The sequence below is a fragment of the Zalophus californianus genome, chromosome 2 (genome assembly GCF_009762305.2).
Source record: "Zalophus californianus isolate mZalCal1 chromosome 2, mZalCal1.pri.v2, whole genome shotgun sequence".
NCBI classification, from domain to species: Eukaryota; Metazoa; Chordata; class Mammalia; order Carnivora; family Otariidae; genus Zalophus; species Zalophus californianus.
Window position 1 is genome coordinate 58,197,932 of NC_045596.1, and position 16,530 is coordinate 58,214,461.

General features: G+C 35.0%; 1 protein-coding gene across 6 annotated transcripts in view; it reads right to left on the reverse strand.

The window, feature by feature from the left end:
- The window catches only part of ANKRD17 (ankyrin repeat domain 17), a 158,680-nt gene that overhangs the window by 4,085 nt on the left and 138,065 nt on the right, over window positions 1–16,530 (reverse strand). For all 6 annotated transcript variants that reach the window (XM_027597690.2, XM_027597687.2, XM_027597685.2 and 3 more), the window contains 5 exons: window positions 15,624–16,071; window positions 14,995–15,150; window positions 12,733–12,882; window positions 9,798–11,434; window positions 5,791–5,988 (listed from right to left, as the gene is read on the reverse strand). In XM_027597690.2, the coding sequence (XP_027453491.2) occupies window positions 5,791–5,988; window positions 9,798–11,434; window positions 12,733–12,882; window positions 14,995–15,150; window positions 15,624–16,071 (2,589 nt within the window). The remainder of the gene's footprint in view (window positions 1–5,790; window positions 5,989–9,797; window positions 11,435–12,732; window positions 12,883–14,994; window positions 15,151–15,623; window positions 16,072–16,530) is intronic.

Consider the following 16,530-nt stretch of genomic DNA (forward strand, 5'->3'; position numbering starts at 1 on the left):
TGTGTCTATTCCTCCAAAAGGATTCAGGTAGCTAATAAATTTGCAAAATCAATCAACCTATCTACACACACATACACATACACAAAAGCATAGTGCCTCTACTTCCCAAGGTACTTTTCAAGGAATCTGAAAGACAAAGAAAAATTCAGTAATAGTATTAGTCTGAATATGCTTAAAAAAAGATTTGCCATGTATATTTTAGAATTGTATAGATTTGGAAAGTACTGTGGAGATAAATTTCATCTTACTAGTGCCTGCAGAAGTCCATTTTGGCTAAATTGATAGTACCACCTCTCAATGAATCATAGTAATATTATTAACTAAAAAAAAAGAATATGAAAGTACTTTATAATTTATTATAAGGATATAAATATTATTGGGGAACAAAAACATGAAACTTACGAGCTTATCTGCACAAGTAAACCAAGAGAACTGTTAGTCTCTAATGAAAAATTAAAATATACCTTCTGTGGTCATGGATCCATTAGCATTTCTTGACAGTATTACTTTTAATAAATCATAAGAAAACAGAAAAGCTGTATGTGTGTCTTTGAAGTAATGATACATATTTCTAAATTCACCTTAAAACTGCACTGGTGTAAGAAGGAATTCTAAGATGGAGGTGTAGCAGCACAAGTTTTGATTCTTCCCAAACCTTTCCATAAAAACAAGCTACCAAGTTAGCAAAGCCAAACACCCCTGGATAATATCTATAACAAAACTAACAAAATATCCAAATGAATCGAAAGATACAAGTGAATGAGGACAAATCACCAAAAGCTATAAGACCTCTGTGGTATCAGCATCTGTGTGGAAAGAAGCAATTCTCCAGACCTAAGAACAGAATAGGAGAACAAAACAGTCAAAAAGGTACTCAAAGGAAAGCAGAGAGAAGGCCAATCTGAGAAGAGCGGGTGAAACTGGGAGAGTTCTGCCTATGCATGGGTAATTGCAAGGGATTTACAAAAAGGTCTGAAGAAGGGGGAGCAATAGTAACCCTATGAACTCTCAAAAATACTGCTGAAGCCTCAATCCCCAATAAAGCCTCACACTGCTAAGACACTTCTGGGAACGGATTCCAAGTTGAGCAGGAAAGGGACAACAGAAGCAAAGCAAACACAAGATCCAGTCAAGAGTGGGGCAGAGGTGGGAGTGGTGGGAGAGTAAAGATAACAAAGCCAGATTTAATAAAGTATTAAGGCCATATTTTTGCATACTTGCCTAAAAGACGAAGAGCCTTTAAGCTAGAGAAGATAACTGATCCACTTATCCTTTCTAAAAGTTCAGGAAAACTCATTTAATTTAAAAATGTAAAACAGAATAGAAATGCAGTCAAATTCCATACAAAGCTATTATATGAACTAAGAGATATGGACCCAGAACATCTTACAGATGATAAAAGCATGCCAAAAAGAAAGCTGTATTCTAATATTCCAAAGGTGTATCAGAAAGAAAGCTATACTCTAAAATTCCAATGTGAGCTAAAAGAAATGAAAGAAAAACATAGGAAAAAACAGCATAATTCAGAACTAGTAAAACTGGAAACAATGACAAAACTCAGGATAGTAGTAGAAATGAAAGAATACTCCAGAAGGTTTAAACACAAGGGATAAAGAAAGTTGTGGGTTCTGTTTTTTAAACTATGTATTGAAAGGACACAATTACATACCTGAGAAGGATCAACCCAGAATTAGTAATGCCAAGACAGAGTCGAAGGTGACAAGCGGGCAAGAAGGACGGATGGATAGAAGGTCAGACAAATGAATTCTACCTCTCCCACACTCATCCCTGGAAACCTGACCTATTGTCAGTGTTAGATCTAGTTTCTCTCTCCTTCCCAAATCCTTCCAAAAACAAACGCAAAGCAAAGCAAAATACCCTCCATATTCTGTTTAAATGAATGGAGTAATTAGGCCTGTTGGCTGACCAGCCCCACTTATGAGATTTGCCCTCTTCACAGATTCTGCCATCTCACTGGCCATATTTTTATCAGATGACTGTTTTCTGCTTCCTCCCTGCAAGCTTACTGGACTAATGACAGGTGTCTGACTGAAGAATGATCTATTTCAGGCTAGCAGCAATCTATGACTGACATGGCCCGACTTGAATGTAGGAGGTAAGCAAATCATATTCCTCATTCAGAAAGGTACAACTGATAAACAAAGAAAAACTGGTTTAACTAATTATGAATTGAATCTTTGAGGACCATATACAAGATGAGATTATGAAGAAGGCTAAGTGTAGAGGAGACTCACAAGACACAGACCACGAGTCTGTCATAAATCCTCTAAAGAGAGAGATGGAGGGAATAGCTGGATGGCTCTGAAGACGGCCCTGGATCAAATCCTGCATGGTTCTGCAGACGGTCCTGTATAGCTTTAAAAGTCAATACCATTTTTCTTGAGATTCCTTTGGTGGGTCTATGTTCCTTGTCATGAAAAGTGCCAAATTATTATAATTTCTTTTCTCATCTCTAATTATATAATTAGAAAAAAAAGCAAACAGATTACCTAAAAAAAGCTGAAAGTCTGACAAAGCAAACTAAATGGTCATTAAAAAGTAACAGTATTAAGATTTATATTAAGTGGGGAAAATGCAGACTAGTTAAAAATTCAGTATTAGAAGTAAAAGTGAGATGGTGATTAACATAATAAAATAATTTGTAAAACAAAAACAAAAATAGAAGTAAAAGTGAGAGTCTTGCCTAAATCAATCCTTTGATTACAAAACAATGACTCTAATTACAATTCCTTCTACATGTATGAGTTGTCCCTGTACTGTAAGGAAGAGAGTACCCTTCCCTTCGAAAATTTTAAATTCTTAAAAAAAATAAAAAAAATTTTAAAATCTTGATCATTATGGACTTATGGATTCTTAGATTTTATCCAGTGTGCTGCCATTATTCACTTTGGTGGTCAAATTTTCCTGAATTTGGCCAGTGGGAGTCTCTTTAAAGCTGCTTTGTGTTTCCTGACATGTCCCCATCATCTTGAGCACTTAATTACTTTCTGACACCGTAAGACTTTGCAGGCTCCCGATACGCCCCAGCTCTCGAATCAGCTATTTCCTCAAGAAAGCCTGTTTCTTTCAGTGGACAGAAATATTTAACAGATGGATCTGGACACTGGATATACTCACTCCTGATGAAAATTAATTGCTCCTAGGCCCTTTCAGTAGATAGAGCTGGTGGGAAAAGAGCAATTTCATATGATTTACTCCAAAATACAGGTAATGAAAAATCCTGAGTTCACACTAATCCTCTAATTCTAATCCAATTCCATAGGGTTCTTCTTTGCCTTACTCCATTTCACATCTCCTCACATTGAGGACCATGGATTACATCATTAAAATAGACTTACTTGCCCAATCCTACAATAAACCCCATAATTTCAGAATTGCTTATCCATAACATTAAAAATCCAATGTCCTCAGTAGAACTGAAGATTTGTTTGAAATCTATTTTTCTTTAGACTAAGAGTATATAAAGTACTAAGGTTTAAGAGTTTTATTGGATTTCTTTTAGTAGGTTTATGTTGATAACTTAAAACACAGATAAGTTTATTTCCATTTATGCTCAATTTTAGTGTTTTTCCCTTCATCAAAGCTGATTTTTTTTTTTTTTGGAATTTATAAACATTAACCTGGTTACAAAAGCAAAACTATTATTTTTACTCAGACCAGTGCTACTTCTTCCCCCATTCCCTTACACTCTGTCTCAAAGTCTGATAAGGAATAAGAACACAGTGTCAGAGAAACGCTCCACAGATTACTTATTAATTACAAAGGGAAAAAATGATAATTTGAAGTAAAGAAACCTGGCATACATGATCATAAGCAAATGATCAAAGTTAACAGCACCAGTAATGGTACCAACTATTATGCAATATCATGTACTGAAAAAAACGATAGAACACTGACTATATAGTAATATTCCTGTCAAAAACACATAACCTAAATTTAATCATGAAGAAACATGAGAAAAACAAAATTAGGGGGAATTTTACCAAACCATTGACCTGTAATCTTCCAAAGACTTTCTTTGAAAGACAAAGAAGGTTGAAGGAACAGTTCCAGACTGTTTGACACTAAAAAGACATGGAACTGAACTGAATGCAATTTGTGATCTTGATTTGAATCTTGGATGAGAGGAAATAATAAATGTGTTACTGGGACACTTGGTGAAATGCGAACATGGACTATTAGATAATATTGTCCAATGTAAAATTTGCTGAATTTGCTAACTGTAACATAGCTGTGGAAGAGAATGTTCTTGTTTTTAAGAAATATTATCATTTAGAGTATTCAGGGGAAAATAGCTTGATATCCACAACTAACTCTAAAATGGTACCAGAAAAAAAATCTATACATCCACACACCCAGAAATACACTGTGGGGGAGAGAGGAATGAATCTGATAAAAATATACAAGGGTTCTTTGTACTATTGTGTTTAAAATTATTATTTTTTAAGTTAGACTTGAGAGACATAATCTAATGTAATACTTTTACCTTGAGTGATTCATGGTTCAAAGGGGAAAAACATCTACAAAAAATGTTTTAGGACAACTGGGGATATCTGAATAGAGACTGCATATCACATGATATTACTAAATTAATATTAGTACATTAGCTATTTGATAATGGTATTGTGGCTGTGTAAGAAAATGTCCTTATTTTTAATATGCACACTGAAGTTTTTAGGTCTTAAGTGTTATATCTGAATCTTACTTTCAAATGGTTCAACAATAAAAAAAGCAAAGAGATAAAATAGAGCAAAATGTTTAAAAAACTGGTAATTTTAAGGAATTACCAATTCAAAGGAATATGGATGCTTCTTATTCTTTCAACTTCTCTGTAACTCTGAAAATTTCTGAAACTTTTGAAACAAAAAGCTGTTGGAATGAATCAACGGAAATTTTAATGACTTCAATGACATTCTGTATCAGTTAGCAAACATAGTAGAAAACCTAACCTACATTGGTTGCATTGTTACAAAAAGCACAATGTTTTTCAACAAAAACAAAAATCAAGTGAACATAAAACCAAACCACAAAAAAAAAAAAACAATGAAAAGCCCACACCCTGAACTTATAGGGCCAAACAACCTATAATACTTTGTGAATTTCATCCAAAACTTTGAGTTTATTTCCTAAATATTAATATCTAAAGTAATAAACATTAATATCAACAAGTATGTTTTTATTGTGCTTAAAAACATTCTCTGCTTCTGAGAGTCCATTCTATTTTAAAGATTAACTACCAAAAAATTTCAGGTTAACATTTTACAATGAGCAGTCATGTTGCAATTTTAACTCCTCTTCTCCCGATTCCTATTTTTTCATGAACATGAAAATAAAAAACTATCCTTATTTTTATATATAAATAGGTGAATATGAATCACCTATATGTAGTTTCTTAAGGAATCTGTTTATTCCTATGATGGTTTAATTTCAGCTCAACATACACAGAAGACACTAACCCAGATCTGTTATATATTTAGGGATAAAAATTAATTTTAAGAGGAGTAAGAAAAAACTAAGCAGGTAAAATCACTCAAAAATTATGATGTATTTCAGACTTTTTTTAAATTTTTATTTCAGACTTTTTAATCATTTGCTATTTACAAAAATGTTTGCTCCTCTGTTCCCATTTTGTTAGTCTTGATATATTCAAGACTTGCTCATAGCTCTTAAATCATCTTTTACTTTGTCTTTTCCCACTTAAAAACCTTTTGCTTTTAAGAAAACATATATACAAACTCTTCTTATGGAATTACAATGTATAATACTCACCATTCGATGCTGATGAACATGGAGTCAACAAACTAAGTGGGGAAAAATGTTGTCTGTTAAAGTTAGCAGCTGTGGGTGCTCCTCCAAGGGGTGCCCCAGGTCCATACATTTGACCTCCTGAAAGGTTTGAGGCAAAGTTTCCCAAATGTGTAGAAGAAGGTGTTACAGAACCATATGGCGAGTCCATATTGACAATACCTATAATTAGAAGATAATTTATAATTGTTACCTGTAGGAGAAAAAATTTTTTAAAAAACCTAAAATTCCAAGAAGTCCCTAATACCCTCAAATATTTTAGATGGCTAAAAAATTTCTCCTTGCTTATTCTTCCAGTCTATTGACAAGTCATTTCCCCCTCTATAAAGATAACTATAAAAAAAGAATTATCAAGGAAAATTATTTTTATATTTAATTTTAATCTGATACCTTAATTAATTATAGAATACATGTAGATTTCATATCAACACTGGAATTTCAATAGGCTTAATGGCCAAAGAATTACATAAAAAATTTACCTTTAAAAAAACTCAGGGGGAGGGAAGGAATGATTAGGCAAAGCACAGACACTGAAAATACTCTGTATGATACTATACTGGTAGATGAATGTCATTGGACATTTGTTCAAACCCACAGAATGTACAACACCAAAAGTAAACACTAATGTAAACTATAGACTCTGGATGATAATGATACATTAACGTAGGTTCATCAATTCTAACAAATGTACCACTCTTCGTGGGGAATGTTGATAATGGGAGAGGCTATGCCTGTTAGGGGCAGGAGGTATTTGGGAAATCTCTGTACTTTTCTCTCAATCTCCTCTGTACTTTTCTGTGAACCTAAATGTGCTATTAAAAAAATAAAGTCTTAAAAAAAACTAGAGGGGAAAAAAACATGGCTATACTTCTATGATGGACATATCTGATGATCAGCATTTTAAGTGGCCATTCTTTGCAATAGCTAATAGTGAAACAATCTTCATTGAATGCTTCCTGATGTAATGCAGTGTGAGGTTCAAAACATCACCCATCTGATGTTTCTGCCAAAAATGTGTGACCTGAATATAATCACAGACTTAGGAAACAGATGAATCTAATCTAAAATGTGGGACATTCTTCAGAACAACTGGACTCTTCAAAGGATTCAATGTCAAGAAAAACGAAGGTAGTGAGATATTTTAGACTGGGGGAGACCTCAGAGACATAACAGCCAAAGCAATGTGTAAAACCTGATTGAATCTTGAATCAGAAAAAAAAGGAACATACAGACATAATGGATGTATCTGGGATGATGGTACTGAATATTGGGTGGTATTGCTGAATTAGTGTTAATTTTCTTGAGTGTAGTAATAGTGATGGAGTTGTAAAGGCAAACATGCCTGTTCTGTTGACCTTAATCAAGTAGCATTCCCCTCCAATGGACTCTACAATTAAACTTCAATGCTAATTTTGGCTCTAATCAACTGTATACCTCCCTTATAGAGCTGGCCTTTTATCTATACCTTTCCACAAAATAAGAATTTTCAACTACCATAAAAATGAAATATAAAAACATTTCCAGTGCATTAGCACATAATGTTCTTTTAAAAGTATATTTATTCTAACAAGAAAAATTATGTTATTTTGAAAGTACACATAAATATTTCAATCAGCCCCCAGCAAAGAAATATTTCCTGACCATGTTCATTACATTGTATTCACATGTCATAGAAATAGGCAAAAATAATACCCAGGCTGCATTAAATTTAGAAATTTTTAGTCCCAGAATGTCATCTCTTCAGTAACACAGGTTGGCAACCTTTCTGCAAAAGGCTGAATAGCAGTATTTTCAGGCTATCATTACAGCATGAAAGCAGCTATAACACAATATGTAAATGACTGGGCATGGCTGTGTCCCAATAAAACTTTATTTATGAACACTGAAGTTTTAATTTCCTATTTTTTTGTGTCACGTATTATTATTTAAAAAAATTTTTTAAGTCATTAAAAAAATCTTACACTATTATTGAATCTCAATTTTAAAAAGCTACAAATGTAAAAACAGGCAGCAGGCCATATTTGGCCCATGGGTGATAGTTTGTCTATCTCTGGCATGGCTTATCTTTAATTACTTGAAATGTTCATATTAAAACACATATCTCTAGATGGAACTTGGTATCCTGGATTGGACGCTGCAACAGAAAAAGAACATCACTGGAAAAACTGGTGAAATCTGAATAAAGTCTGTAGTCTAGTTAATTATACTATACCAATATTAATTTCCTAGTTTTAATAAATAAAGGATTATATAAAATATTTACATTAGGGGAAGTTGGGGTAATTATAGAAGAACTCTTCCATAAATCTAAAAACATTTCAAAGTAGAAAATTAAAAAAAAAAAGCAATCACTCAAAACCAGGAGATCTTTAAATCCTCTATAAATATCAGCATTGTCCAATAGAACTTTTTAAGATAATGGATATATTTGGTATCTGTACTGTCCATTATGGTAGCTACTAGCCATATGTGCTTATTAAGAGCTTGAAATATGGCCAGCTTAGAGCCACTACAGAAAACAGTATGGAGACTCCTCAAAAAATTAAAAATAGAACTGGTATATATGATCCAGCAATTCCACTTCTGGAAATATATCCGAAGGAAACAAAAGCACTAACTCAAAAAGATATCTGCATTCCCATGTTCATAGCAGCCTTATTACAATAGCTGAGACATGGAAACAACTGAAGTGTCCATCAACAGATGAATGAATATCCATCAACAGATGCACATGCACACATGTGTGCACACCCGCACACAAAGGAGTATTACTCAGCCATAAAAAGGAACGAAATCCTGCCATTTGAAACAACATAGATGGACCTTGAGGGCATTATGGGAAGTGAAATAAGTCAGACAGAGAAAGACAAATACTGTATAATCTCACGTATGTGTAATCTAAAAACAAAGAAACCAATTCATAGAAAAAGAGATCAGATTTGTGGTTATCAGAGGTGCGGAGTAGGAAGAAGGGCAACTGGAGGAAGGTGATCAAAAGATATAAACTTCCAGTAACAGGATAAAGAAGTACTAAGGATGTAATATACAGCATGATATCTATAGTTAACATTGCTGCATGATATGTATGAAAGTTGTTAAAGGAGAGTAAAATCCTAAGAGTTCTCATCACAAGGAAAAACGGCATTTTCCTTTTTTCTTATTGTATCTATATGGTGATGGACGGTAATTAAACTTATGGTAATCATTTCACAAAATATGTAAGTTGAATTATGCTGTATACCTTAAACCTGTAGTGATGTCAGTTTTATTGCAATAAAACTGGAAAACAAATTTCAAAAAATATGGCCAGCTTGACTGAGAGGAAATTTCTAATTTTATTTAATTTTAATTTAAATAGTGCATATGATTAGTAGCTACCTTACTAAAACTATGTGGCTCTATATTTTTCTCATTATTTTAAAAAAAGAAATGAAATCAAATTTTTAAAAGCTTTATTTTTTAAATAAACTTTTCATAGCATTGTCTTATTAAATTTAAACATAAGAGACAGTTTTGAGAGAGAAAAATATACCTGATAATGATATTTATTTATGGTAAATTCAAGATAAAATCCACTGTGGCTTCTAAAAAGATTTTTTTTTTCTAATGCCATACTCAACACATCTAATACTCAAACAGCATTTCAGGTAAATGAATTCAACAGTCTCTGTCTATCTGGCCCGGTCATCGAGTAAAAATATTAGAGGGGCGCTTGGGTGGCTCAGTCGTTAATTGTCTGCCTTCGGCTCAGGTCATGATCCCAGGGTCTCGGATCGAGCCCCGCATCGGCCTTCCTGCTCTACCGGAAGCCTGCTTCTCCCTCTCCCACTCCTGCTTGTGTTCCCTCTCTCGCTGTGTCTCTGTCAAATAAATAAAATCTTAAAAAAAAAAAAAATTTAGAAAATGACCAAGAGTTTTCCTATCACTTGTATAAATCACAAGCTACAGAATGTGAGAAAATACCAACTCACCTGAGGGACTTGGAGCGGGTCTCTGTAATGGTGGTCTAAAACCTGGAGCTTTGGAAGTATCAGACTGATGTAAAGGATCTGAATTTGGCAAATATGAGGATTTTCCTGATAGCATAGATTCTGGTGTTGACTGAGATGAAACAACAGATCCTCCCCAGAAGGCATGAGCAGAAGTAGGGCTGTTTTCAAACAATGTGCTAAAGGGCCCAAATGGTAAGGGGGCACTGAAATTGGGAGCAATAGGCTTATTTGCTGGATGTACTGAATTTTGACAAGCACTTTGTGTACTTAAGGTTGAAGGTAGCTGGACAGAGGAGGGAACACTGTGAGGTCTTTTAATGTGATTGACACTGAGGACTGCAACAGATGAATTTTGCACTGGAGCTGGATTCTTGTGAGGGGCAGTTGTGCCATGAGAGGGTGGTCTAATAGCAGGGGTTTCCATTTTAGGAGCAGGCTGGGAGCATCCCATTTGTGTCTGAGGCATAGGGTAAGTCCCTGGGGCAGTAGAAGGCACCGCCACCGGAGCAGAACTTGTTGTTGCTAAAGGAGGAACAGTCATTCTAACTTCCGGGGGAGGAACCTGAGACTGCTGAAGAGGTGGTCTTGGTTCCTGAGAAACAGATCCCGGAGGTTGTTGCTGAGTAGAATGAACTGATGAACTCCCAGAAGAACTGCTGCTGTTTGAAAGTCTACTGTTTGTTGTTTCTACTACTGGTGGACTACCTGCTTCCTGTTCGGAGGAAGATGCCCCTTTATTTGGAGATGCTGTTCCACAATCCAAAGGGCTGTTTCTAGAAACCCCTCCTGACTGGGCTGGTGGTGATGGGGAAGATGGGGATGATACTGGGTAGTGTTCTTTGGCAGTAGGCATAGGATATGTGGCATTTGTGGGTGCAGTGCTGTTGTTGCTTGCTGTGGTTGTGACTGTTGTGGTGGTGGCGTTGGATGTCTTCACAACTGTGACAAAAAGCTGCCTTCTGACAGAAGGTGAACTTGGACTGCCATTTGTAGATGTACCAGGCACCGTTGAAGCTGATGAACTGGTTGTAGCTGTTGGACTTGAAGTTAAAGAACCTGCTGAATTCACCTGAGAACCACTGCTATTCTGATTGCTATGGCGAGGCACCATGTGAGGCTTAGGCGAGTTAGTAGCTCTGGCAGGGCTCAAAGGCCTGACAGGAAAAGGACCCCACGTAGATTGAGCTGGTGGAAAAGTACCTCCAAAGTGGGTCATGGGCAACCTTGGTGGACGGATCTGCTGGAAAGTCTGAGCAGCAAGCAAAGCATGTGCAAACTGTGGAGGAGGATATGCTAATGGAAGAGAAACTGGAAAACCAGGCCTCACATTATTCACTGGGTTTTTAATGGTTTTATGAGTAGATGCAGAAGAAATTGCAGGCACAGTGAGTGCTGTGGCAGTTTGAGATGTTGATGACAGAGCTACAGTCGTCATTTTAATTCCCATTAAGGAACTGTTAGCAGCAGTGGTGGTAGGTGCTGATGACCCTATTTTGGAATTTGCTGAGGAGCTTTTCAAACGATTCTTTGGAATAAGTTCATCAATTTCTTTGTCTGGATCCTTGATCAGAGCATTGATCAACTGAGTTGCCTGTCTTGTTGATTCAGTGCCACCCCTATAAATTGACCAAAAAAAGGAATTAGGCCCAATTTCCCCTACTTTTTAATAGGTGAAGCCTAAATTCATTTGTGAATGTGTACACATACATACAGAGAATAACAAAAGTTAAGCACCAATTTTCTGACTACTCTTGAGATATTCTGCAAAGCAATAAACTGTCTTGACGTGCCACTTTTCAAAAATGCATTTTACTACTGTTTCCTTACACTTAAGAAGTCCTCTTCCTAACTATAAAGTACATTAGTTAGAAAAACCACTGTATTTTTAATCCATAATGATACTGTAAAGTCAAACAGTTGATCAATGTTAAAAGCAATATAAGTAAACAAAGGAAAAAAAAAAACTGAGTAAGAAAACAGTATTTTATTTTAAATCCTGGTACCTACGATGACCCCATCTATGACTAATCTCTATTAGTAGAATGATTCTTGTAATTCCTCTGGAAAGATGTCTCAAAATGAGAGTGGAATCTTGATAATGCTAACAATGGCCAAAAGGTCAAAGCCTAATGTTAGATCTTCAGGAAAATATTTGATTGCAAGGAAAGCCTTATGGAAACGCTAAGGGGGAAATTACTCGTAAAGGATATCTGCTTCCCTCTTCTCTAGATAAGGCAGGTTTTGACTACCCACCTATCCCAGGAGAGGGAAAAAGAAGATAGGAAAGGAGGATAAATGCAAAATAGAAATGGCTAACTGCTTCCTTCGAAGTAGGCTATATAAATATGGGACTCTGCAATGGGGTACCTGCCCCTCCCAACCAAACTTAAGATTTCTTAGAATATCATATCTTTAAGAGTATTCAGGTATAGACATAGTCAATACAAGACAAATATCCACTTCAGATTTATATCTATGACTGAGCTTATAGTCTAAGGATACAATCACAGAATAATAAATCTCAAAAGCCAATAAGGGGAAAAAGGGAAGCCTACTGCTTAAAATGGGTGAGAAACCTCTATTCCCTCTTAAAAAGTCTCAATAAAATTTTAAGAATGTCATATGAACAGTTTATGTAAGGAAAAGATTATCTAAACCTTTGACACACACACACACACACACACACACACACACACACAAAATTCCTTTAAAAGCCCTTTGAAATATTTCATAAGAGCACATGAATTAGAGAAAAAAATTATAAAGGTTATCTTCTCTCATACTAATCAAATTCTCATTTTAAAAAGTACGCTATTAAACATAAAGATTCACTGAAAACTCAAAATACTTGTATTTCATTAAGATACAGTGCAATAAAACACAAAGGGAGAAAACATAAGAGATAAAGTTTTGCCTTATAGTTATTATCCGGTCTCCTGTCTTGTCTTTCTGCTTATCAATATCTATGTGTGCACCAGTGAACTCCCGAATAGCATTAATATTACAGCCTCCTCTTCCAATCACTCTGGATATCACAGTTGACGGAACAGATACTTTCTTTGACCTGTTTAAAAGTTGCAAAGATAAATTAAGATTTATCATTAGTATCAGTGGTTATGATTAAAATGAGGAAAGAGGCTAAAATACATTTCTGTAAATACAGAATAGATTATTGTTGAGTCAGCCTCTTCTATCTATTCTTACTCTAGGTGATAAAAGGCAACTAAGAGCAACAGAAGAGAGAGACAGAGTGAGAGAGAGCGCGCCAGCATGTTACCACAGCCTCTCATCTCATTACCAAAGATGGTTTGTTTTTTTTTGACTTTCATCTTTCATTAATATCTATAAAGCACATATTATATGGACATACACTGTGTTAATGCAAGTATTAATGGCAAATAAGATAAACATAGGTTCCTGCCCACATACATTGACTATGTAGACAGCAAGTAGGAAAGCCACAACACCATGCCACGAGTGCTCTAATAGGGTATCATAAAGACACACTGGTTGGGGCACCTAATCCAGACTCAGGAAACAAGAAAGGCTTCTTGTGGGCACTTCCTGGATGTTTGACTCACATTCTTTTTATTCTCTTAAAATTGAAAGGATGATATTAAAAATGCATTGTTTCCTTTCATTCTTTTAGAGGCATTAAGATGATTATCCACCAACATGGAAACTCACTAAAGGATATTTCATCATGTGAGGAAAGAGAAGAGCCTGCTGGAATTTTAAAAAAGCAAAACCCATCTAACATTTGCAAAATTGCTTTACAATTCTAAACATTCACATTTCAGAAAAGGTACATATACATTTCTGACCAGCCTAAATTAAAGGATGCTTCTAAAAGAAATACAGTATAATTCTCAATAAAGAGAATGAGCCAACTACGCTTTACTGAACAAGTAAATCATTTATTTAGAATGTAGATTATTTTTTTTTAAGATTTTATTTATTTATTTGACAGAGAGAGAGCACAAGCAGGGGAAGCTGCAGAGAGAGGGAGAAGCAGGCTCCCCTCTGACCAGGGAGTCCAATGTGGGGCTCGATCCCAGGACCCTGGGATCCTGACCTGAGCTGAAGACAGACGCTTAACTTACTGAGCCACCAGGCGCCCCTAGAATGGTAGATTAAATAGTAAATTAAAATATTATATTTTTTAAACGGTTAGCTATGACCCCTGCCCTTTAGTATACATAACTAAGTTACTTGATAATTCCTTTTTCTCTGAAGGGCAAAATAGCGATCATTATTTTCAAATTAGTTAAGAATTTCTTAGTATACCACAGTATAAAATATGTGGAGAAAAACTGAATTACCTTACTTTTGGATAAATAGTAGTCTAATGTTGTGATTGATTTCAGTTAGTTTAACAGTGTGTGTATATACGTGAGTGAGTGTGTGTGTATATGTGAATGAGAGACAGAGACAGATGAAGATAGAAATGGTGGTAGGGGGAGGCTTTGGTCAAAAATATGAAAAAATTGGGATTAACAGAAATAAGTTTGGTTCCTTATAGCTCTTATTTCAAATAATCAAAAGCTTAAATTTTTGCTGGAATTTCTGGGAAGTTCTTTAGAATAGGTTATTAGAGATTTACAATAGATCCTATGTGGTATCTTACCACCTTTTAGTTTGAGATACTGTTTTACTTTTTGATACATGTAATTCAAAAAATCCCAAGCAAAATATAACCAAATATTTCAGTCCTAAAATCCTTTAAATAAAGGCATCCTGTGGTTCAAAGACAAGAATAGTTTAAAACCAATACTTATTCATTCTTCAAATATTTACAAGTATGTAAAAGATACCACATACTGGGCTCTCTACAAAGTTGAGTAAGATACAATTTATCACCTTAAAGACTTTAAATTAGTTCTCTACCAAACAGCAATACCTGGGGGTCAAGCAAATACCACAATCATCCATGTAATTTTTTCGTAAAGTCTATGTACTTTTTATGTAAAATCTCCTAATTTTAGAAGTACTAATATCTACTTTTTTTTTTCCCATCTAAAATACGGTGTACTCACACTATCTCTGTTGGCCAGATTCAGCCTTGGGCTACCAGTTCGTTTGCAACCTTTGGGATAGTTGGAGGAATCTAAGGGTAAAGTAAACAATACCTCACATAAAAAGAATGAGAAAAACAATTAAAGAAACAATCACTCACCTTCTTACAACTTCCTTCCATCCTTCTTCCCTCTTTTGTCCACGCTTAGGACTTGCTACTGTTAACTTCCCATTTGGAGAGGAAAGGGGAGATGGACCAGATTTTGTGCAAGTAGACAGAGAATTACTGGTTACTTCATTGATAGTCTCTGACAATCTTTAACAGAGGGAGGAAAATACATTAAATATAGAATAAATGTAGAATTTTAAATGAAAGAGGCAATCTATTACATAATTTTCTTTTATTTATTCTTGGAATAAATATAGTAAACAAATGAGTAACATTTCTCACTTTTAAATATTTAGCATAAAATGAAGAGTCAATTAGAGGTCAAAATTAGCAGAGCTGAATTTTAATAACCCCTGAGAAACCATAATCAATACTTTTCATGGGCTAAAATTTAACAACCAAAATAAAGAAGTTACATAGTAAAAATAATTTTATCTTTCATTTTTAACACAAAACTTCAATAGCCTATTATTCCATTAAAATGAAATTGTGACTTCTTTAGCACAAAGACAAACCCTTGTTTTGCCAGTTGTTAATTTGCCTTTTTTTACTGAAAAATTCAGCAACAAAGAATTTCATGATGATACCATAAATTATGAAAAATGAAGATTGGAACTAACTTTATTGAAGCCTTGCCAGAAACAGATTTTCTCTCTTCCTTTGGAAATGTAACCAGAACTGATGGCTGCTTCTTGCTGGTCATAGTGGTGGTCACCACAGCAGGTGAATGATTGTCACTCTTTCGGCTGCTGTTGCTGTTACTACTTTCATCACTGCAGCTGGAAATCCTCATGTTATCACTGTCCCCACTCTCGCTGGTACTGCTGCTCTTGGACTCTCCGTTTACCTTCTCTGGCTGACTATATGAGATTGGTAGTGGATCATCAAATATAATCTGAACATTTTCTGGAGTAATTTTATTTTTCCTGTTTTTCCTCTTTGAACTGGTTGTAGTTATGGTGTTATTTCTTTTACCATGGGAACCTGCCAAAGTTGTCCAGGTTGCAGATATACCTATGGTAGTAGTGGTTGTGGCACTTGGAGGCTCTGTCAAGACTTCAGGCTCATCTGTAAAAGTAGCAACACCAGCAATACCAAATTAGCAAGTTCTAAGCGTTTTTAGAGTATATTTAGCTTCAAGCACCTGAAGAACAATAAAGTCAGGAGTTACTTTGCAACTATTATCAATCATTCCAGCATTCATTAGTAATGAGACGGATATGACATCTATTCTCCTCTCTGTGCTCAAGTCCTAAACAATGTATAGTAGGCAGTTATAAAAAATATTTTGGGGACGATTTGGGAAATATGAATATGTACTGTATATTACATATATTATTAAATTTTATGGGAGTAATGTTACTGTGGTTACATAAAATAATGTTCTTTTTCTGGGAAATACGTATTTAAGTATTTAGTGGTGATACTGCATGGGGTGTCCAACTTATATGTAATCTGTTCAAAAAGAGAGGAAAAAAGATAAACTAAATTAATGTGCCAAAATGTTATAGGAATCTAGGGGATAGG